The sequence below is a fragment of the Xiphophorus couchianus genome, chromosome 24 (assembly GCF_001444195.1).
Source record: "Xiphophorus couchianus chromosome 24, X_couchianus-1.0, whole genome shotgun sequence".
NCBI lineage: Eukaryota > Metazoa > Chordata > Actinopteri > Cyprinodontiformes > Poeciliidae > Xiphophorus > Xiphophorus couchianus.
The window spans coordinates 5,553,097-5,574,810 of record NC_040251.1 but is presented as its reverse complement, the minus strand read 5'-3'; the positions used below and the strand labels follow the sequence as shown (position 1 = coordinate 5,574,810).

General features: G+C 50.2%; 1 protein-coding gene across 4 annotated transcripts; it reads right to left on the bottom strand.

The window, feature by feature from the left end:
* Window positions 1-553: 553 nt before the first annotated feature.
* LOC114140995 (suppressor of tumorigenicity 14 protein-like) lies at window positions 554-19,057 on the bottom strand. Of its 4 annotated transcripts, none has more exons than XM_028011379.1 (20): window positions 18,686-18,941; window positions 14,592-14,797; window positions 14,334-14,490; window positions 13,886-14,016; window positions 13,751-13,821; window positions 13,494-13,672; window positions 11,211-11,246; window positions 10,830-11,058; window positions 10,480-10,616; window positions 10,200-10,297; window positions 9,960-10,060; window positions 9,753-9,886; window positions 9,553-9,657; window positions 9,273-9,380; window positions 9,037-9,153; window positions 4,746-4,868; window positions 4,501-4,672; window positions 3,342-3,613; window positions 1,572-1,708; window positions 554-1,387 (listed from the first exon to the last, which is right to left on the bottom strand). In XM_028011379.1, the coding sequence occupies exons 3-20, from the start codon at window positions 14,440-14,442 to the stop codon at window positions 1,226-1,228; spliced, it is 2,421 nt and encodes an 806-aa protein (XP_027867180.1). In that variant the 5' UTR covers window positions 14,443-14,490; window positions 14,592-14,797; window positions 18,686-18,941; the 3' UTR covers window positions 554-1,225. The 4 variants fall into 4 exon arrangements, with proteins under 4 accessions (XP_027867180.1, XP_027867182.1, XP_027867184.1 ...); XM_028011381.1 differs by having other exon boundaries at window positions 14,592-14,754; XM_028011383.1 differs by lacking the exon at window positions 14,592-14,797 and having other exon boundaries at window positions 18,686-19,057.
* Between the last annotated feature and the right edge of the window lie 2,657 nt (window positions 19,058-21,714).

The window sequence follows — 21,714 nt, the reverse complement described above, 5'->3', positions numbered from 1 at the left end:
ACATTTGATGCAGGTGGAACCAGGAAGCTGTTCCCTTCCTGTTTCCTGTGAGTTTTGGCATGAAGTCCAACAGAACCGGTCCAGCTGCTGAGCAGGTAGAACTCACCTCAGGTTGGACCTGCAGCTCCCCCTGCTGTCAGGAGGCTGTTTTATTATCCACACACTTTATACACCATAATGTTTATGACAGAATTTCTGACAAAACACTGTAAACTTTTACTGCTGTGATGTCATGAATCATGGATATAAATCTGCTGAATTAGAATTTAATGTTTCTGTTACACTTTCCACTAATGAAGAGATTAATATAATTATATTAAACTGTTATAATCTACTGCCATGGCGACCGCCAGACCCCAACGGGATGAGAGTGGAAGAATGTTATAATCTATTATAACAGTAATTCATTGTAATTAATGTATTAGCAGCTGACGTTTATCTGCTTCATGATGCGTTCAGAGGCCCTTAGAAAGTGGGATGTTTCACCTCTCTTCAGCTCCCACCAGGGAAACATGGCGCCTCATTTTTCTGAACAGACCAGACGAAGCCTGCAGACGTTTCAACTTACAGTTTAATCAGAAACTCCCAGCGAAGCATTTTATCCGTAATCATTGAAGGCAGAAGAGACTAAACAGAAATGTTTTTAAAAATACAAAAATCACAAAGAAAATGCAACAATTGTAAAACCCCACAACATTAAACGCCTCAGAGTAGAACAGAAAGACCCGATGCTTTAAAATAAACTTCCTGAGAGAAAACCGGCTCCTAAAATCTGATTTGATCAGCTATTAATTCCCCTGAAGGCACCACACAGTACCACCAAACCCTGATGATGCAGATTCTACACCAACCAGGGAAGCACTTTGTCACCATCTAGTGACATCTAGGATGGCATAATAAATATGGAATGATATGCTTAAATAAACAAACTTGATGAAACCATCAGTTTTTCTGGATAAGGAGGCAGTGAAGCAGGAAGGGGCCGAGCGCGCGGCTCTCAGGAGCCTCAGCTCCCAGAACCAGTTGAATCATGATGTCACTTCCTCTTGGATTGGACTTTTTCTCAGCAGATGTTGCAACAGTGGAAGATCAAGATTAGGAAGAAAGTTTGGGAAACAAGAGAGTGATTTTATTTTGGCGGGTCAGAGAACAGCAGCGGGGAGTTTTGCAGTTTGGTTCATGAAGCAGCTGATCTGTAACCATGCCGACCACAGACGGATTCTGCTCAGACTCCCGTCTGGTCCCTGATCCAGCGCCGGAACCGGGTGACCCGAGTATAGACGCCGGGTTTGTTCCTGAGGCCGCAGCCTTCGCCCCAGCTGACCACGCCCGCCACGAAGACCCGCCCACTGGGGTCAGTGACGGCCAGCGGACCGCCCGAGTCGCCCTGCAGGGGGGCGACAGAGGAAACCATGACTCTGGTTCTGATGAGTCCAAACCCTCTAGCTTAGGTTCTGCAGAGTCCTGATCCATATTCTATTGAAACCATGACATGTTTTCCTTCCTCCTGTCAGCAGGCCCCGCCCCCCTGCCGGTTCTGACCCGGCTGGGCTCCAGGGACCCGGCCTCACCTGACAGGCGTCCACGCCTCCGCCCAGCACCCCGGCGCACAGCATCCGGTCACTGAGCGAGTCTCGCAGCAGAGACCGACACACGGTGCTGTTGATGATCCGGACCCGGGCTTTCTGCAGAACAGTGGTGCCGGCACCTGCAGAACACGCAAACGGGTCGGGTTCATCGCTGCAACATCGCCTTCTGTCATTACAACGGCTTCGCTTGATTTTTAAAGTTCTTATGGCTCCAACAGCAGCTGGACAGGAAACGCATAAACAGTCTTCACCCCTTCAAAATAAGAGCATGACTGAACGACTTGAAAGGTTTTTAGCAGTCAGTAACCAAAACTTCATACAGGTGTTCATCCGACTAAGAGTTTATAAGATAAATTTAAATTGTACACAGGATTGGAAAATGTGAAGGAAAGAAACAGCAACATAACAGTAAGAGGCTAACTGCAGGCTAACTGGAGGCTAACTGCAGGCTAACTGGAGGCTAACTGCAGGCTAACTGGAGGCTAACTGGAGGCTAACTGCAGGCTAACTGCAGGCTAACTGGAGGCTAACTGCGGGCTAACTGCAGGCTAACTGCGGGCTAACTGCAGGCTAACTGCAGGCTAACTGCAGGCTAATTGCGGGCTAACTGGAGGCTAACTGCAGGCTAACTGCAGGCTAACTGCAGGCTAACTGCAGGCTAACTGGAGGCTAACTGCAGTCTAACTGGAGGCTAACTGCGGGCTAACTGCAGGCTAACTGGAGGCTAACTGCGGGCTAACTGCAGGCTAACTGGAGGCTAACTGTGGGCTAACTGCAGGCTAACTGGAGGCTAACTGCGGGCTAACTGCAGGCTAACTGGAGGCTAACTGGAGGCTAACTGCAGGCTAACTGCAGGCTAACTGGAGGCTAACTGGAGGCTAACTGCAGGCTAACTGGAGGCTAACTGCAGGCTAACTGGAGGCTAACTGGAGGCTAACTGGAGGCTAACTGCAGGCTAACTGCAGGCTAACTGGAGGCTAACTGCAGGCTAACTGCGGCTAACTGGAGGCTAACTGCAGGCTAACTGGAGGCTAACTGCAGGCTAACTGCAGGCTAACTGGAGGCTAACTGCAGGCTAACTGCAGGCTAACTGGAGGCTAACTGCAGTCTAACTGGAGGCTAACTGGAGGCTAACTGCAGGCTAACTGCAGGCTAACTGGAGGCTAGGTGTTCTGGGATGGTGCCCTATTGGCAGGCTCTAAAGAACCGTATGGATCAGGTACTGAGGGTGAATATTTCATTCACGTTTGATCATCTGTACGGGAAAAGAGACGGAAAGGTTAAGAAGAGCAGCTGATAAATAAATGTACAGGATTATGATGGTAGCAGGCAAAAGAACATCACTAGGAAACGGCTGAAGCTCCTTAAAGGGAAGATCGGTTCGACGTAATGAATATATTTACATGATGGAAAGGCTGACTTTTTCCACCAGATTAGAACCTGGAAAATGTAAGAGTTATTGTCAGGATGTTATTTCACCGTGGAGACCAGACTGTTGAATAAACTGAGGGTTTGAGGTTATAGAGCTATAAGCTGTAAATAGTTTGCTTACAGATTTAAAATTGTGATGAGTTGGAAGAGAAGAACGGACAAGAAAAGCTCATTCAGATGTTTTTAAATTAGTCAGTGAGAACAGCAGCGTGGTTTGGTCCACAGAATATGTGCAGAAACAGGAAGGATCTGATCTCGCCGTGAACTTTGACCCTTCGCAGAACAAACCAGTAGAACCGGTCCGGAGCCGAAGCGCCTCACCTCCCTCCGCAGTGGCGCCCCAGCCGGTGATCCAGGCCTCCTGGCCGGCCGGGATGTGGTGTGAGGCAGACGGCAGGCAGACGGGCCAGATGTTCTGGTTCAGAACCAGGTCCGGTTCCAGCTCCATCAGGGCGATGTCGCTGTCCAGGCTGACCCGGTCGTAGTCCGGGTGGACCACGATCCGCTTCACCTTCCGCTGCACCGTCCACCGGTTGCTCTGGCCCTGCGCGTGCAGCCCCAGCCAGGCGTCCCATCGGTCTGCCGCTGTGTACCTGCGCCATGGATGGAGGTCAAAGGTCAGGACGGTGCAGCGCTACCTGCTGCGTGTCCACAGAGACAACCTGGAAATCTATGAAGGAGGTTTTCTGCCATAACTGGAGAGCACACATTGTCAGTCTGAAAGCAGGATTCGTGTTTTTCTTCTCAAAACTTGAGATGCTTGAACTCCAACCTTTAAAATTCACTCTGCTCAAAACTCGTCTCTCTGCTCCGAACAAATCTCCGCCAGCAAACCTCTCTGCTGGCTTACGAATCATTTTCTGCTCGCACTTGGAACAGAAAAGTATCGTCACCTGGCAAGCTCTCAGCCAATAGAATGCAAGTGCTGTACTGGGTGCGTTTGTTTCCTTCTAGTGGGTGAGCCTGTGTGGCTGCTATCAATTGTAGCAACCAGCGCCACCACTGGAGAAACAACAGCCTCAGCTTTCTGCTCCGTGTTAAACTAAACATCCATCAGTAGCTAACTGTTACTGATCGCTAACTGCTACTGATCGCTAACTGCTACTGATCACTTCCACTTCAGTCACTCAAATAATGTTATCCAATATATTTAACATTAACACAACCTGCTGTGGTTTTAGTTTGTAAACATGATGTAGCAGATTTAGACGGGCAGCACCAACAGATAGACATAGCCATCTATCCGTGCTACGGCAGGAAAATCTGACAAGGTAGCACAGATAGTCAGAAGAGCGGTTCTGAGACATCCATCTGGTCCCGGTGAGCTGGAGAACCCCTGCTGCTGGAAACTGGAGGGCAGTTCCTCCAGGTCTGGACTTCAGTGGTAAGAAAACTGATCCACCGGCCAATCAGAGAGCTGATCTACCTCCTCCTGTAGTTAAACCCAGCCGAGTTCTGTTGGGCTCAGTTCGGTTCTTACTCGTCCTGGACGCAGTGGGCGGCGGTCAGCAGCCAGCGGCGGCTCAGCACCGACGCTCCACAGGTGTGTCCATGTCCTCTGAAGTGGAGGCTCACCTGCCAGGGCCACTCCCCCTCCCTGGACGCCTGACCGCCCACGATGCGGAGGCTGCGGTACGGCGGCACGCCGCAGTCTGCCGGCACACAAGCGTCAGAGAGAGAGAGAGAGAGAGAGAGAGTGTGTGTGTGTGTGAGAGCTGGACCCACCACAGTCGTCCTCGTCCGAGCCGTCCTCGCAGTCCGGCGTGCCGTCACACTCCGGGTTCAGCTTGCTGATGCAGCGGCCGCTGCGGCAGCGGAAGGTGAAGTCGGAGCAGGGCAGCTGCAGTGCTGCGGAGCAACAGAGATGACGTCAGCATCAGCTGCCATTTTCCATCAAATTGCACAAATTGAAATTACAAAATACATTTTCTTAATGGAAACACGGCAGTTTCGATAATACATGTACTTTGAGAAAAAGGTTTTTGTGCCGAATTAAAATAATTTATTTCACAAAACTGCATGGAAACATTTCATGAGTCACGTGATCAGCAGCCGGATGTTGCTACTGGCAGAAACGCTGAAGAAGACGACAGGAAGTGGTCGGAGGATGATGGGTTGTTTTCTCTGGCTCCTCCAGCGTCTTTCTGCGTTTTCGCTCATTAAAAGGTTTGAATCCATAAATATTCTGGAAAATGGCCGACTACAGTTTCCCATAAATGTCCCAGACTAGCAGAGTAGGCGGGGCTTGTCGCGCCAACGCTTGAATCAGACGTCTCCTCTGATTGGCTGACAGATGATTAGCGCTGACTCTGAGTTATGAATATCCACTCACTGGCCACTTTATTAGGAACACCTGTCCAACTGCTCATTCATGCTAATCTAGAATCAGCCAATCACAAGGCAGCAACTCGATGCCTGTAGGCATGTAGCCACCAGAGGTCAAAGATCACGCTAGACTGCTTTGTTCTCCATTTGACCGACAGCATTAAAAAAAAGTCGGCCATGTTCTATTTTTACCTGTCAAATTCTAATCATATTAACATCGGCTATTTATCATTTTTATTCACTAGTTGACCCATGAATCCAGATCCATCACATAAAGCAGATAAATGCATCTAACTTTTTCTCCATAGTAACAAAGCCACTGACTGTGGCCCCAATAACTTAGAATAAATGAAATTAAACGATCCAACTTAAATTAGCAGCACTTCACCTGCCTCTGAACCCTCAGCCTCTCACATTCCTCCTGGTCGCATCTGCAGAGAAATCTGCGCTGGTTCATCAGTCAGTTGATCTGCTGATCAAACCCATCAGTTGAACTCGGTGAGTTTTTGACCTAACCCTATCTGGGAGGGAAACGTCTTCAGCTCCATTTGTTAAAACCGCTGAATGAGTTCAGTTTAATTCTTCACATTGGTTGTGCAGCGCACTGCGCATGTTACGGTCTAATGAACTTCTGCACCGTCATTTATTTATTTCCTCAAGATAAACTCCAGGCTCCTGTTTAGACTATACATGGATTAACACAACGTTTAGTTTTCTCTGTTCTGTATGTAATGGAGTCTGGAACTAAAGGCTCCAAAGGTTTTTAATGCTCTTCCTAACCAGGCGCTCCGGTCTGTAACTCCTCAACACGCCGTCGGCTCTCCTTGGGCCTCCACCGTATTGTGGTGGAGGGGTTTGAGGGCCACAATGACCCTAGGAGCTGCGCTGTCTGGGGCTTCATGCCCCTGGCACATCCTCAAGACCCCGATGGTGAACGGCAACTTTGGACTTGGTGTTCCCTTGCCCGGACACGGGTCACCGGGGCCCCACTCTGGAGCCAGGCCTGGAGGGGGGACACGATAGCGAGCTTGCCCCCCCTCCAGCGAGCCGGGCTTTTTCCTATGGAGCCCGGCCGGACTCAGCCCGAAGAGGAAACATGGGTCCCCCCTCCCTTGGGTGAACAAGAGGGTAGCATCCCTCCACCTACGGTGGGGGGACGGGTCCTGACTGTAGTTTGTGTTTACGGGCCGAACGGCAGTTCAGATTACCCACCCTTCTTGGAGTCCTTAGAGGGGGTACTGGAGAGTGCTTCTCCTGGGGACTCCCTTGTTCTGCTGGGGGAGTTCAATGCTCACATGGGCAACGACAGTGAGACCTGGAGGGGCGTGGTTGGGAGGAACGGCCCGCCCGACCTGAACTCGAGCGGTGTTCTGTTGTTGGACTTCTGTGCTCGTCATGGATTGTCCATATCGAACACCATGTTCAAGCATAAGGGTGTCCATATGTGCACTTGGCACCAGGACACCCTAGGCCGCAGTTTGATAATCGACTTTGTCATCGTTTCATCGGATCTGCGGCCGTATGTCTTGGACACTCGGGTGAGGAGAGGTGCGGAGCTGTCCACTGACCACTACCTGGTGGTGAGTTGGCTCCGGTGAGTTGAGTTGGCTTCATGGACAGAATCTCTAGACCAGCCAAGGTGTTGAGGGGATCCGATTTGGTGGCCTTAGGATCTCATCTCTGCTTTTTGCAGACGATGTGGTCCTGTTGGCTTCATCGGGTCGTGATCTGCAGCTCTCGCTGGATCGGTTCGAAGCCGAGTGTGAAGCGGCCGGGATGGGGATCAGTGCCTCCAAATCGGAGGCCATCATGGTCTTGAGCCAGAAAAGGGTAGAGTGCCTTCTCCGGGTCGGGGGGGGGGGGTGTCCTGCCCCAAGTGGAGGAGTTCAAGTATCTCGGGATCTTGTTCACGAATGAGGGAAGAAGGGAGCGGGAGATCAACAGGCGGATTGGTGCAGCGTCTGCCGTGACGCGGCGCTGTACCGGTCCGTCGTGGTGAAGAGAGAGCTGAGCCAAAAAGCAAAGCTCTCGATTTACCGGTCGATCTACGTTCCCACCCTCATCTATGGTCATGAGCTTTGGGTCATGACCGAAAGAATGAGATCGAGGATACAAGCGGCCTAAATGGGTTTTCTCCGTAGGGTGGCTGGGCTCTCCCTTAGAGAGAGAAGCTCAGTCATCCAGGAGGGACTCAGAGTAGAGCTGCTGCTCCTTCACATCGAGAGGAGCCAGTTGAGGAGCATCTGGTCAGGATGCCTCCTGGACGCCTCCCTGGTGAGGAGTTCAGGTCCCACCAGGAGGAGGGGAAAACCGGGACACGCTGGAGGGACGATGTTCCTCTACTGGCCTGGGAACACCTCGGGATTCCCCTGGAGGATCTGGAACAAGAGGCTGGAGAGGGAAGACTGGGCCTCCCTTCTGAAGCTGCTACCCCCGCAACCCGACCCCGGATAAGATGGATGGATGGATGGATGGATGGACATACAGACACACACTGTCAGCTCCTGGTCAGGAAGGTGCATTTAGTTCAGAGTCCATGAGATGATATTCAGAAATGATAATTTTATTGATTGATTTTAGTTCCTTGAACTCTTTAGGTAAAGTCTATAATGTCTGCCCATGTGCACCAATCAGGAGTGTGAATTATAACCTGTCAAATGACCGACGGGCTTTAAATTTTCCCGTCGTTTAAAAGAATAACCGGTCAAATACAGAAAATATTCCCTCTGGTAACCATGGAGATCTGCTGCAGCTCAAACTGAGCATCAGAACGGAGATTTAAGAGACTTTGATGGCTGTTGGTCTGAGTGTTTCAGAAACTGCTGACCTACTGGGATTTTCACCCACAACCATCTCTACTGTTTACGGAGAACGGTCCGAAAAGAGAAAATATGCAATTCTGTGGGCGCAAATGTCTTGTTGATGCCAGAGGTCAGAGGTCAGAGAAGAATGGTCAGACTGGTTTGAGCAGCAACAGAAACTCTAATAACCACTCGTTACAACCGAGTTCTAACAAGTGCAGATGAGCGTCTCTGAAAGCAAACGTCTTCACCTGAACCTGAAGACGGCTGGGCTACAGCAGCAGATGACCACACCGGCAGCAAGAACAGGAAACCGAGGCTGCAGTTCACACGGGATCAGCAAAACCAGACAAGAGAAGATTGGAAAACGTTGCCTGGTCTGATGAGTCTGGATTTCTGCTGCCACATTCGGACGGTCGGGTCAGAATTTGGCATCATGGATCCATCCCGCCTGGTACCGACGGTCCACGCTGGTGCTGGCGCTGTGGGGATGTTTTCCTGGCACTTTGCCGACTTGAGTGTTGCTGCTGAATCCTCCAGAACCTCACTGGACCGTCTCACAGCGCCGTCCGACCCGGTACCAGCAAGGTGTGCCTAATAAAGTGGCCGGCATCACGGCCAGGATGTTTACAGATTCATAAGTGACACTGGCAGCCACTGATGCATTGTGGGAAATGTAGGCGAGACAGGTCAGGTAAAGCAGGGGAGCTGGGCCTGCAGCGGTTCGCTGAATGGGTTCTGGTTCTGGTTCTGCCCAACACAATGCTGCTCCTCTGCAGCAGAACCTCGGTTCTGATGAGCTCCACCCCACTGAGGCCGAAACCAGGACAAAGCTGGTCCAGTTCTGGCCTGATTCTGAACTGGTTCTGACCCAGTTCTAGTGTCCTTACATTTCTGGCATGTGGACTCGTCAGAGGCGTCGCCGCAGTCATCTCTGCCGTCGCATCGCAGCGCGTCAGAGACGCAGTGGCCGTTCCTGCAGGAGAACTCTGCCGCGCCGCATTTCCCTGCAGAGAAGAAGAAACGCTGAGCTCAGAGGAAGCTCCGGAACCAGAACCGGAACGCCGGGAGTTCCAGTTCTGCAGGCTGAGCGGGCCGCTCGCGTCGGTCCAGAGGAATTCCTCACCACAGCCGTCTTCGTCAGAGTTATCGCCGCAGTCGTCCACGCCGTCACACATCCAGAACTTGGCCTTGCAGATGTTGTTCTTACACTTCATCTGCATCGGCGCGCAGCCTGAGACAGAACGTTTTTACAGATCAGATTCCATTCATCCATTAATTCCAGGTCATCAATCAGTCAACGCATCAAATTCAGCTCATGACTCCATGTCAGGGTAAGCAGAAAGCCAGCAGTGACTGCTCCTCCTGGACAGCAGGGGGCGATGTGGCTGGCCGTTTGGACTCACTGCAGCCGATCTCATCGTGGTTGTCGCCGCAGTCATTGAAGCCGTCGCAGCGGAGCGTCGTGTTGATGCACAGGTTGGTGCCACACCTGAACTTCCCAGGACAAGCTGCTCAACGAGAGACCAGCGTCATTATTATCATTATTATCATCATGATCATTATAATCATTATTGTCAGTATTAATAAATTAGGTTCTTCTTACGGTCGGTGGGGACGAAAGCCTCGTACCGGGCGCTGAACCCCGGGTGGACGAGCCCCCGGTCTGACCTGAAACTGACCCTCATCTTGTTGCTCTTGCTGATGAACACGGAGGATTCTGATTGGCTGCCACACAACCTGGAAGAGGAGATCCAGTCGGGTTCTGTGGTCGGTCCGTTCAGAACATCCCAGAGGCCAGAAGCTTCCTTACCTTTCCTCGTCAATCGTCACGTAGTCATGGAGACACGGCGATCCGTCCTTCCCCACAGAAAACTTCTGGAACTGGACCTTCACAAACCTTCCCTCAGGAACCTGAAAGTAAAACGAGAAACAACGTTACTGCCACCCGCGACTGTTTGGGTTTTAGTCCAATAAAAAACATCTTGTGGGTTTTTATCGTTCGTTTCTTCTAATCCTGGAAGAAATGAACGGGCGGAGCGGCAGGACTCACCTGGACGGTCCAGCTGCAGTCCGCTTTGGGAGGATAGTTGGCCGGGAAAAACGGCGAGGAGAACGAACCTCGTTCTCCGCTCAGCGTTCCGCCGCAATCTGAGAGGAGAAGGTCAAAGGTTAGACTGGACAGACAACAGAAGCTACTGACCCCACAACCAGACAGAACCAGGAGGTCCAACAAGAGGAAACCCAAAAACACCAACCGTCTGAACATCACTGGTGAACTATGAACACAAAGCAGTTCACCAGAAACGAACCGGTTCATCTGAACGTCTTACCTCCGCCGGCTGCAGGAACCTGGGAGTAGAAGACTCTGAATCCGGGGAAGTTCTTGTCCTGACTGGTGACCAGCATCAGCAGCATGACGTTCCCAGACGACACGAAGGCCAGGGAGCCATGCGGGTATCCGCACTGCCTGCAGGGGGAGACAGAGAGACCCCAGACCTTCTGAAGGGAAAACGTCTCCACCGGACAGGAAGGAGGAGGAGCGACTTCCTGTTGGAGTAAATGTCTCAGGCTCTGGTTCCGGCTCAGATGCCTTTCTGTTCTCTCCCCTGACCACGCCCACCAGTGATGTCACTCACCTGTCCACAGCGGTTCAGGTGAGGAAAGAAAAGGCGGGACTCACTCAGTGAGGAGGCGGGGCCGAATGGGAGCCAGCGAGTCGTAGATCTGGACAAAGTCCTGCTCACAGTCATCCTCCAGGATCAGGGTGTGGAAGTCCAAGCGGACCCGGTGACCTGGGTCGGCCCGGAGCTGCCACTTCTGGGCCGTGTTGGGGCCGTAGGGGGCGTCGGGGAACCCGGGAGAATCGATGTGGCCGTTCTTCCTCACGTGGATGCTGATCGGAGCTTTCTCTGAAAAATCAGCCAGGTTTGGATGAACGGTTCTGCACGGATCCAACCGGATCTCTTCCAGAACTGGACCCATTTCCTGCTCCTGAGCCTCAGCATAAGGGCTTCAGTAGAACCAGAACCAAAGTTCTGTTGACGTGTGAAGAGTCTCTCACCAGACATGTTGGTCCTGGTCAGCCGGGGGTCCAGAGCTGCCAAACACAGCAGAACCTTAATCAGAACCACCAGAACATTTCTCAGGGAGTTTAAAACGGATCTATAAAGGGTGACATCAGGGATCCAACTCATCCAAACATCTATTCACTCTATATAGCTCTAGATCTGTAGCTCTAGATCTAGAGCTATAGATCTATAGCTCTAGATTGTTCTAGATAATAACTTCAGTTTCTGTTAAGCTGGAGAAAATTTTGTCTCATCCACACATTTATCTGTTCTCAGCATTTATTCATAGAATAGAATAGAAGTACTTTATTCATCCCAGCAGGGAAATTACTTCGCAGTTACAGCAGCATAGAGACACAATAACAACCACCACTGAGTAGCAGTTGTAGATAAAATAAAAATAAAATATAACATGCTGTCAATATAAAAGCAGCTTAGAGCAGTCCTTGCAAAGATTCAAAATGCAGATATGTATATGTAAATATATGTACAGCAGTGTGCCACAGTGCAGTTGTGCAAAATCGGACTGATTAGTGCAGAACAATGATTTAGCTTTTATTGTACAGTGAGATGGCATGTGGCAGGAAGGATTTCCTGTATCTGTCCCTACGACAGCAGAGCTGGAGCAGCCTATGTGAGAAGGTGCTCCGCTGTCTGTCCACTATGTGGTGGAGAGGCTGCTGTTTATTGTCCATAATAGACAGAACCTTCTTCAGTGTCCTCCTCTCCACCACAGTTTCCAGGGACTCCAGCCTTAGTCCCAGTACAGAGCCAGCTTTCCTGATGATTTTGTCTAGTCTATTAGAGTCACTGGCTCTGATGCTGCTTCCCCAACACACAGCAGCAAAGAAGATGGCGCCGGCAACAACACTGTGATAAAAGGTCTCCAACATCTTGCTGCACACATTGAAGGATCTCAGCTTCCTTAAAAAATAGAGTCTGCTCATCCCCTTCCTGCACACAGCGTCAGTGTTAGATGCCCAGTCCAGTCTGTTGCCGATTACAACTCCCAGGTATTTGTAATCCTCCACCTCCTCCACCACTTCCCCTTTGACCTTTAGTGGCCGTGAAGGTATCTTCTTCCTTCTGAAGTCAATCACCATCTCTCTGGTCTTACTAATGTTGAGCCTCAGGTGATTCTGGTCAGACCACTCCACAAAGCCGTCCACCAGTGTCCTGTACTCCCCCTCCCCTCCATCCCCTATACACCCGACAACCGCTGAGTCATCAGAAAACTTCTGTAGGTGACATGACTCAGAGTTGTACTGGAAATCAGTGGTGTACAGGGTGAAGAGAAAGGGAGAAAGCACAGTTCCCTGTGGAGCTCCTACGTCACTGACCACCACATCAGACAGGACACTGCCCAGACGGACAAACTGTGGCCTGCCTGTCAAGTAGTCAGTCACCCAGGAGATCACTGAGTCGTTGACACCCATCCTCCGCAGCTTCTCACCCAGCAGCAGAGGCTGGATGGTGTTGAAGGCACTGGAGAAATCAAAGAATGTGATTCTCACAGTGTCTCCTCCACCATCCAGGTGCGACAGCGCTCGTTGCAGCAGGAAGATGATGGCATCGTCAACTCCTAAGTGGGGCTGGTAGGCAAATTGCAGGGGGTCTAGAAACGTCCTCACCGGAGGCCTCAGCTGGGCCAGGACCAGTCTCTCCATGACCTTCATCACATGAGATGTGAGAGCGACTGGTCTGTAGTCCTCTGGGTCGGATGGCCTTGGCTTCTTGGGAACAGGAACCACATGTGATGTCCTCCACTGCAGCGGGACTCTCTCCAGCCTCAAGCCGGGCCAAGCCGGGCCAGGCCAGGCCGGGCCGGGCCGGGCCAGCAACTTCTCCAAGGTGGATTCATCCCACAGTGAGCATCAGGGTCAGCTAGCCTGCGATTCTGCAACAATCACTTCCAGTTTGCAGCCCTGTTAGCATATCATGCTAGTCTGTTAGCATAGCATGCTAGTCTGTTTGCATAGCATGCTAGTCTGAGCGTTCTCATTCCCATGTTTCCTGATTTGCCACCTGAACATCTTTCCATCGAATCAATAACTTGAACATTGTTCACCAGCAGCTTGTCAGCCCACGGTTCTGACGGCCCGGTCCTGTTTGGCCCGGTTCTGTTCAGGGTTTTTGTCACTCTCTGAATTTCTGAAACATGAGAAATTTTTAAAGTTCTGATCTTTGATGTTGGACCTTCAGAACCCAGAGTCAGGTTCTGCCAAACAAGTCCAGACCGGATCAAAACATTTCAGGCTAACCAGACCGGTTCTGACCTCCAGACGAAACACCGCCGACCCTCAACGCCGGGTCAGGTCTCAGCAGCCGTCCACGCTGACTTCCTGTCACCTCCAGAGACGCCATGGCTTGGTCCAGGGAGGACAGCTGGACGACCGGGAGCTCAAACTCGGACTCGTAATATGCCACCATGCCGTCCGGCTGGCCGTCCCCTTCACTGGAGACACGGAGGGACACGGTCAACATGAAGGAACATGGACAGAACCTTCAAGAACACAACGTGTCGGGGACTGACCTGAAGGCCTGCACCGTGGAGTCTTTGTAGAACTTGGCCAGCACCGAGTTCTGGCCGTAGATCTGCTGAAGCTGGAAGACAGAGGACCGTGAGACAGGAAACATTTCCCATGATGCTCTGGGGCAGCCGCCTCACCTGCGCCCTGACCTTCTGGGCCAGGCTGCTGAAGCCGTCGCTGCCGGGTTCCTCCAGGTCGGCCCGGAAGGAGCGGCCGCCGATTCCCACGGAGCCGACGTAGAGCTTCGTCATTCGGACATCTCTGCGCACTGCGGACGGCAGGACAGACGTCACCCGCTCCGCTGCTTCAGCCGTCTGAGCCGCTGCTCAGGGAACCGACCTCTGACTGAAGCCAGGCACGGTTCAGGTTCTGCCACAACCATCAGGTTCTGGATCGCATCCCTGCAGAACCTCTACCGGCAAGGGCCGGAGCGAGAGACATCTGGACGCTCCGGAGACCTGGGACCCTCCCTGATTCCCCCTAGTCCCTCCAGGGTGACTAGAGGGAACTGACTGGGCCTCTGCTCTGATTGGTCAGAGAACCAATCAGAGCAGAGGCCCGACCCGTTCACAGGAAGTGACTCACGGTGGAAGTGCCACACCAGCAGTCCGGTCAGCAGAGCCAAGGCGCCGGCAGCGACCAGCAGGCCGAGTCCGGCCCACAGCCGTCGTCTGCGGCCCGGGTCCTTCTCCATGTCCCTCGAGTCCGGTGCCTGCAGGAACTGCTCGCTGACGTCCAAGTCCTGCAGGGACAGAGGACATGTTAGGTCAGAGGTCACAGGCCTTTACTGGTGGACTAGAAACAACCTGAGGGAGGAACTAGGGAGCTGAGCTGACCTCTGACCTCTGACAGTGTTTGAGGTTAGCAGCTGACGAGTCACTGATCCACTACAGGTCAACAAGTTCTGAACAGAGCCACGACTCAGCAGAATCTCAGCCCACCAATCAGAGCCCTGCAGGACTTCCTGGATCCTTCAGAACCACCAGACCCATCAGCAGGGGCGGAGCTAGAGGGGGGGCCAATCAGATGTCAGGGGGAATCGGCCCCCCCTTCCATAAACATCAAGTTTATTCCTATACAGTATTTGGAACCACTGTAAGTCACACTAATATGCAAAGAAGACAAACAATACAAATATAAGTACATTGTACTTATGCATTTAGATATGCAAATATATCTAAATGTCTAAAACTGTAAATCCTCTTGAGCTGCGCTGCAGTTCAACCCAAAGGCTAAATCCACTTCAAACACCAACAAGTTATTTAAACCCTAAAAAACACCGAAAAACAACTGAAGACGGGAGAGCAGCGATCCGCTACAAATCATTTAAATCATTTTATCTCTGCAGTGACAATGATTTAAATCAGGTCACATTTCACCAACTGAAGTGATCAGAGACTCGCTCCCCTCGGCGGGAGGAAACCCCCGCAGGAGGGATCAGCTGCTGGACGCTCCGGAACCTCTGGTCCGTTAAGGGTCCAGATCAGAAATGATACTCTGACAGAAATTGTTCTTATATTGATCGATAGTGAGCTCCGCCATGTTCTCTGTGCGTAAAGTTGAATCTGTCTGCTCACCAAGTGATCAGCTGCACGTCATCACAGTCTGGATAGAAACCAGCAGACCGGATCTGAGTTTACCAAGAGGAGCGTGAGGAGATCCGACAGATCACTGCAGTTAAGATGTGACTGCTTTCGGTTTTAGACCACCATTAGTGTCAATTAGTGACGGTGGAGCTGCGTGCCCACTGCGCTAACCGATATCTGCACTTGAATTTCTTTCCTTCCTCAACAATCAGCTGCTGCTCTATTTAAACTGCAATATGTAGATGGACACAACTAGATCATGCTTTCTCCACGTCCTGCAGGCTGAATGCGCCAGAAGCCCGAGACCCATCAGGTAAATAGTTCTGGTAAACCCGGAGCAGATTTCAGGTCGGATCTAAATTCTAGCGAAAAATGCATCTTTTAATTTGATAAACCATTTAGAGACTAATTAATCTGTATTGCTCCACTTATGATTTGTTAAAACAACCAAGAAAAGAGTCAACCTGTTCTACATACACATTTGTCTTCAAAAGTTCCATCCATGCATTTTCTGTTCACCTTTGTCCCTAACGGGGTCGGGAGGGTCGCCGGTGCCTCTCCAGCTACGTTCCGGGCGAGAGGCGGGGTCACCCTGGACAGGTCACCAGTCTGTCGCAGGGCAACTGGTAGCAGTTGGTAGCACTGTTGCCTTGCAGCAAGAAGGTCCTGGGTTCGATTCCCGGCCAGGGATTTTCTGCATGGAGTTTGCATGTTCTCCCTGTGCATGCGTGGGTTCTCTCCGGGTACTCTGGCTTCCTCCCAGTCTTCAAAAGTTCTTGTGTGAAATACCAACTTTATATATATATATAAAATTCCCTTCTCACCCACCGCGGGTGGTTCTTATCCTCTGAGCTCGGCTCCTCTACCAGAGGCCTGTGAGCTTGAGGGTTCTGCGCAGTATCTTGGCTGTGCCAAGGACTGCACATTTCTGGACTGAGATGTCTGATGTTGTTCCTGGGATCTGTTGTAGCCATTGGTCCAGTTTGGGGGTGACTGCCCCGAGGGCCCCGATGACCACAGGCACCACTGTGGTCTTCACCTTCCAGGCCCTCTCCAGTTCCTCCCTGAGGCCCTGGTATTTCTCTAGTTTCTCCTGCTCCTTTTTCCTGATGTTGCAGTCGCTTGGTATTGCTACATCTACCACAACGGCTTTCCTCTGTTGTTTATCCACTACGATATATGTCTGGTTGGTTCGCCATTACCATTATACCATATATATATATATGTATATATATGTATATATATATATATATATATATATATGTATATATATATATATATATCAGTGACGTGCGATCAGGTGCAATGCTAGTGAGGCATTGATTTAATCATAATCAGATTTACAAATATAGACCAGCTTCATGTTTACATAAGGACATTTCGCGCATGCGGACATCGCTCCATAGCCACGCAATAATTCAATCAAACTTGGACATGTAGATATGATTAATTTCATGCTCCACAGCAAAGGGGAAAACCGTTAAAGTAAAACTCAAAACCACGTCTTTCTCGCTCTCTGTATCAGCACAGGTGCGCGCAGACTCGTTGCCATAGCAACGGACAACGGCTAGCTCCACGGCTAGCTCCACGGCTAGCTCCACGGCTAGCTCCACGGCTAGCTCCACGGCTAGCTCGCTGTTTCTGTCTCTTACTCTGCAGTTGTGGAGTCACAATGTCTGGGATCATGAGCGCCCCCTGCCATGAGGCCAGAGAACTGCCTGCCTGCCTCCAATCTGTTCTCTGGTTTCTGATCGCTGCTCAGCACAGAAACACGTCACACACAGCTGGTGACAAAAACACTGAACATTATGTACATAAGCTAAATTATGGAAAATCAGTTTATATATTAAATGTTTTTAACCATTTTATTGGCGACGTTCAGACAGGAGGAGCATGGAATAGCAGCCAGTGCAGTTAGCCAGAGGCTCAGGCTCAGATCCCTGCTGCCTCACCTGCTGCCTCACCTGCTACGCTTTTGAACATTTGAATGGGAAAATGCGAAAATTCAGCGATTTTGAAGAAAAAAAAAATCAGAATTGGTTAAACTAAATAAAAAAAAATACTTTACAGTACAAACAACAAGGTGAAAATAGCAAAATAAATTATTTTATCATTATATTTTTCCATGATGGAATATGGAACATTGCCTCCCCTGACCGCACGTCACTGAAGGTTCTGGGTTCGATTCCCGGCCCGGGTCTTCCTCCATGTTCTCCCTGTGCATGGTGGGTTCTCTCCGTTTCTCCGGGTTCCTCCCACAGTCCAGAAACATGACGGTCAGGTTAATTGGTCTCTCTAAATTCTCCCTAGGTGTGTGTGTGTGTGTGTGTCCTGTCTCTGTGTTGCCCGGCGACAGACTGGCCACCTGTCCAGGTGACCCCGCCTCTCGCTGGAGCAGCAGCTCCTCCTGACCCCAGTAGGTGTTAGAAGATGGATATATTTGTGGCCCCCCAGATTTAAAGTCTAGCTCCGCCACTGCTCATCAGAACCACCAGAACCATCAAAACCACCAACATGACTGGACTTCCAGTTTCTTTCTGGACCGTAAAAGTTTTCTGTTTCTTACTCTGAGGTTCCTTTAAGTTCTGGTTCTGGTTCTGGAAAGGCTCCTGGTCTGACCCGTTCTGCTATTGTGCTGTTCCAGTTGGACCGGACCCACCCAGCTGCTGCTGCCGCCCTGGGCCCCACCCGGCCCCACCCGGTCCGACCAGTTGGAGCGGAACGTTTCCTGACGCACCGAGACTGAGAGCAGAACCGTCCACATAAATGTTCTGGTTCTGGTTCTGTTCAGGAACAGCCTCCACACTTCTTCAGAACTTCTCACAATCAGTCCAGAAATTCTCTGAAGTTTGGGTTGGATAGGAGGTCCAGCTGGACTTGCTGGTTCTGAACCAGCAGAACTGATGATCAGTTCATCGGTTCTGAACCAGCATCGGTTCTGATGGTGCTCCTCTGCTCTCAGATTCTCTAACAGGAAGTGAAGTCAGACCTGAACAGGAAGTGGCGACCCAGCAGAACCTCTGAGCAGAACTTTCAGAGTTCTGGTTCTGCTGCTAGGTGGAACCACGTGCTGTGCCGATCAGAACCGGCTCAGGTTCTGATCGGCACAGGAAGTTCTAACAGAACCTGAGGGGTTGGACTTTCTGCTTCCCATCAGAACCAGCAGAACCTCTGATCAGAACCAGAGATCTCAAACTGGTCTTACTGGGTCTTCAGCCTGGAATCTGAACCATGATGGGTTCTGTTCGAACCCAGACACTGACCCGGTTCTGTTCGAACGCGACAGGAAGCAGCAGCTTCCATCTCAGATGAAGCTGTGACGTCATGGAAGGTAACAGGTGTCGGACTCACCCGAGTTGGACTGAACTTCTGTCCAGAATACAGCGGGTCCATCAGCCCTCGGTTCCGGTTCTGACGGCCCGGTTCTTTCGTCAAACTTTGCTGAGGTTCGTCAGTTCTGCCGCTCAAATAGCGGTGGCGGCGCTGAAAGCGGGGAGACCCTCTGAACCACCAGAACTTCACAGTTCTGACCCAGAGAGTCGGTTCTGTTCGGTGGGGTTCAGGAGCTGGGTTTCGGAACCTGACGGAAAGTACCTGAGCGCAGAGAGCAGCAGGGGGGCGGAGCCTGCTGGACACACCTGAGCTCCCAACAGCCTCTGCGGGACACCTGCCTCTTTCCCGCTTGCTGCTGTTCCGAAACGGTCCGGTGGTTCCGTTCACAGACACGGATCAGGTTCGGATTCAGAGAACGACCGGAACCGCTGCTGTGGATCCAGAAAAAAGAGCTCATATAGGAGAACCCGAATCGGTACCGGTCCGAACTTCATCTGGAAAACATGTGCGCTTCATCATCATCATCATCATCATCATCATCATCATGGTTCAGCTGCTGATTCTAGAACCATCAGACCCAGCTGGTTCTGGTTCTGATGGTTCTGGTGGTTCCGGTTCTGGTGGTTCTGATGGTTCTGGTCCTCAGCAGCTTTCAGAGTTTATGGAGGAAAAAATGCTGGGAACCTCAGAAAATATCAAAAGTTGAATTCTTAAATATTTATTGTGTTAAATGTTTCTGTAGATTATTTTTGTCCAAAAATGTAAAAACTTCCAGCGGAAGTGAATAAAGTCAAACAGCTTTCTGGCCTACGGAGCTCCACTAAGACCAAAAGTCAAAAATGCTGTTTGTTCTTTTTCTTTCTTCCATAGTTGCAGGTACAGCAGGGAGTTGATTGGCTGCCTGGACGGACGACTGGTTGACCGACTGGTGAAAATCCATGTGACCACCAGGTGCGCACTGAGCTGCCTAGCCCTACACATTTATACATGTAACACCCAAAACCCAAACTGAAATTAATTAAGTTTATTACTAACCAAGAAACTTATTCTAAATAACTGAAGTTAAACAAAAATTGTAATTATAAATCACCCAGAAAATCAGCAAATAAAAATTTCACTGAAAATAGAGAAATATCTCCTACAGTTTCCTTGTTTTTTATTGCTGGTCATGATGGGATGGATGCTGCGTGTTGCTAGGCAACAGGAGGAGAATCTGAGAAGATTTTTCTTCCAGGATGGAAACAAACTTCAAATGTTGTATAAAATATGAGAAACATGACTTTATTTCCTGATTTATAACTTTATTAAATGTTTTTCAAAATCAGCAACATTAAAATAACACTAAATGTCAAAAACATGAATGATTATGATCATGAATGCAGTTTCTTTCCTTCCTCTGGATAAATTATGGAGGATTAATAAACATCATCAGAGTCCGGGATACGGCAAGCCGTTTAGCATAAAATCAGTTTCCTCTGACTACCTGTGATTTTATTCCAAATGTCTAAAAATGAGTTTTGATGATACAAAGCTGCACATTGATTCTCATTAACTGTAATTTAACAAATTTTTAATTGATATTCTAACTAGTAAGAAGAATAATTCCAGATTTGTCAAATGATATCATCAGATTCCTCATCCGTAGTTTCAGTTCAGCACATAAAGAACTTCATTGGTTCTGATCCTCTCTCTCCCTCGTTCATGTTGGGGGTTAAAGGTCGCAGTGTGTCCCACATCCACCCTTCGCCCATTTTGGGTCCAATTTCCGCCCTTACACAACATCCGCATTTTTACAGTCTTCAGCGAAGCGTATTACCCACAATTCATTGCTGCATCTGACATGTTGAGTTAAAAGGCAGATTTATGGCAATGTTTTGTTGTTTTTTCCATCTTTATAGAATATTAAAAGAAAATATCATGACAAGGAACATTAATAATAAAAAGTTTGATATGATAAACTGAGCAGAAAAAAGAAGAAATAAAAAGAATAATCACAAACTGATTGAGGAAAGTAAAACAAAATGTCACAAATACAAAACTAATTTCAAATCTTAAACTAAGATATTAACATGTTGCTATAAAGATTGGGCTTTTGTGATTTTATTTAAGCCGTCCGTCCGTCTGTCTTATCCGGGGTCGGGTTGCGGGGTCAGCAGCTTCAGAAGGGAGGCCCAGTCTTCCCTCCCCAGCCTCTTGTTCCAGATCCTCCAGGGGAATCCCGAGGCGTTTCCAGGCCAGTAGAGCATGTCCCGGTTTTCCCCTTCTCCTGGTGGGACCTGAACTCCTCACCAGGGAGGCGTCCAGGAGGCATCCTGACCAGATGCTCCTCAACTGGCTCCTCTCGATGTGAAGGAGCAGCGGCTCTACTCTGAGTCCCTCCAGGATGACTGAGCTTCTCTCTCTAAGGGAGAGCCCAGCCACCCTACGGAGAAAACCCATTTCGGCCGCTTGTATCCGCGATCTGCTTCTTTCAGTCATGACCCAAAGCTCATGACCATAGATGAGGGTGGGAACGTAGATCGACCGGTAAATCGAGAGCTTCGCTTTCTGACTCAGCTCTCTCTTCACTACGACGGACCGGTACAGCGCCCCCTTGATGGCAGACGCTGCGCCAATCCGCCTGTTGATCTCCCGCTCCCTTCTTCCCTCTTTTGTGAACAAGATCCCAGGATACTTGAACTCCTCCACTTGGGGCAGGACACCCCCCCTGACCCGGAGAAGGCTCTCTACCCTTTTCTGGCTCAAGACCATGATGGCCTCGGATTTGGAGGCACTGATCCTCATCCCGGCCGCTTCACACTCGGCTGCGAACCGCTCCAGCGAGAGCTGCAGATCACGACCCGATGAAGCCAACAGGACCGCATCGTCTGCAAAAAGCAGAGACGAGATCCTAAGGCCACCAAATCGGATCCCCTCAACACCTTGGCTGGTCTAGAAATTCTGTCCATGAAAGTGATGAACAGAATCGGTGACAAAGGGCAGCCCTGGCGGAGTCCAACTCTCACCGGAACCGAGCCCGACTTACTGCTGGCAATGTGGACCAGACT

Bases quoted from the DNA above. Each gene is read 5' to 3' on its own strand.
- LOC114140995 (XM_028011383.1), bottom strand. From the start codon at position 18,727: ATGGACCCGCTGTATTCTGGACAGAAGTTCAGTCCAACTCGG. The intron at 10,617-10,829 runs GTGAGTCCCGCC...CTCCCCCTGCAG, and splicing joins CGGCCCCGCCTCCTCACTGA to GCAGTGCGGATACCCGCATG. The intron at 3,614-4,500 runs GTAAGAACCGAA...TCCATGGCGCAG, and splicing joins GCCCACTGCGTCCAGGACGA to GTACACAGCGGCAGACCGAT.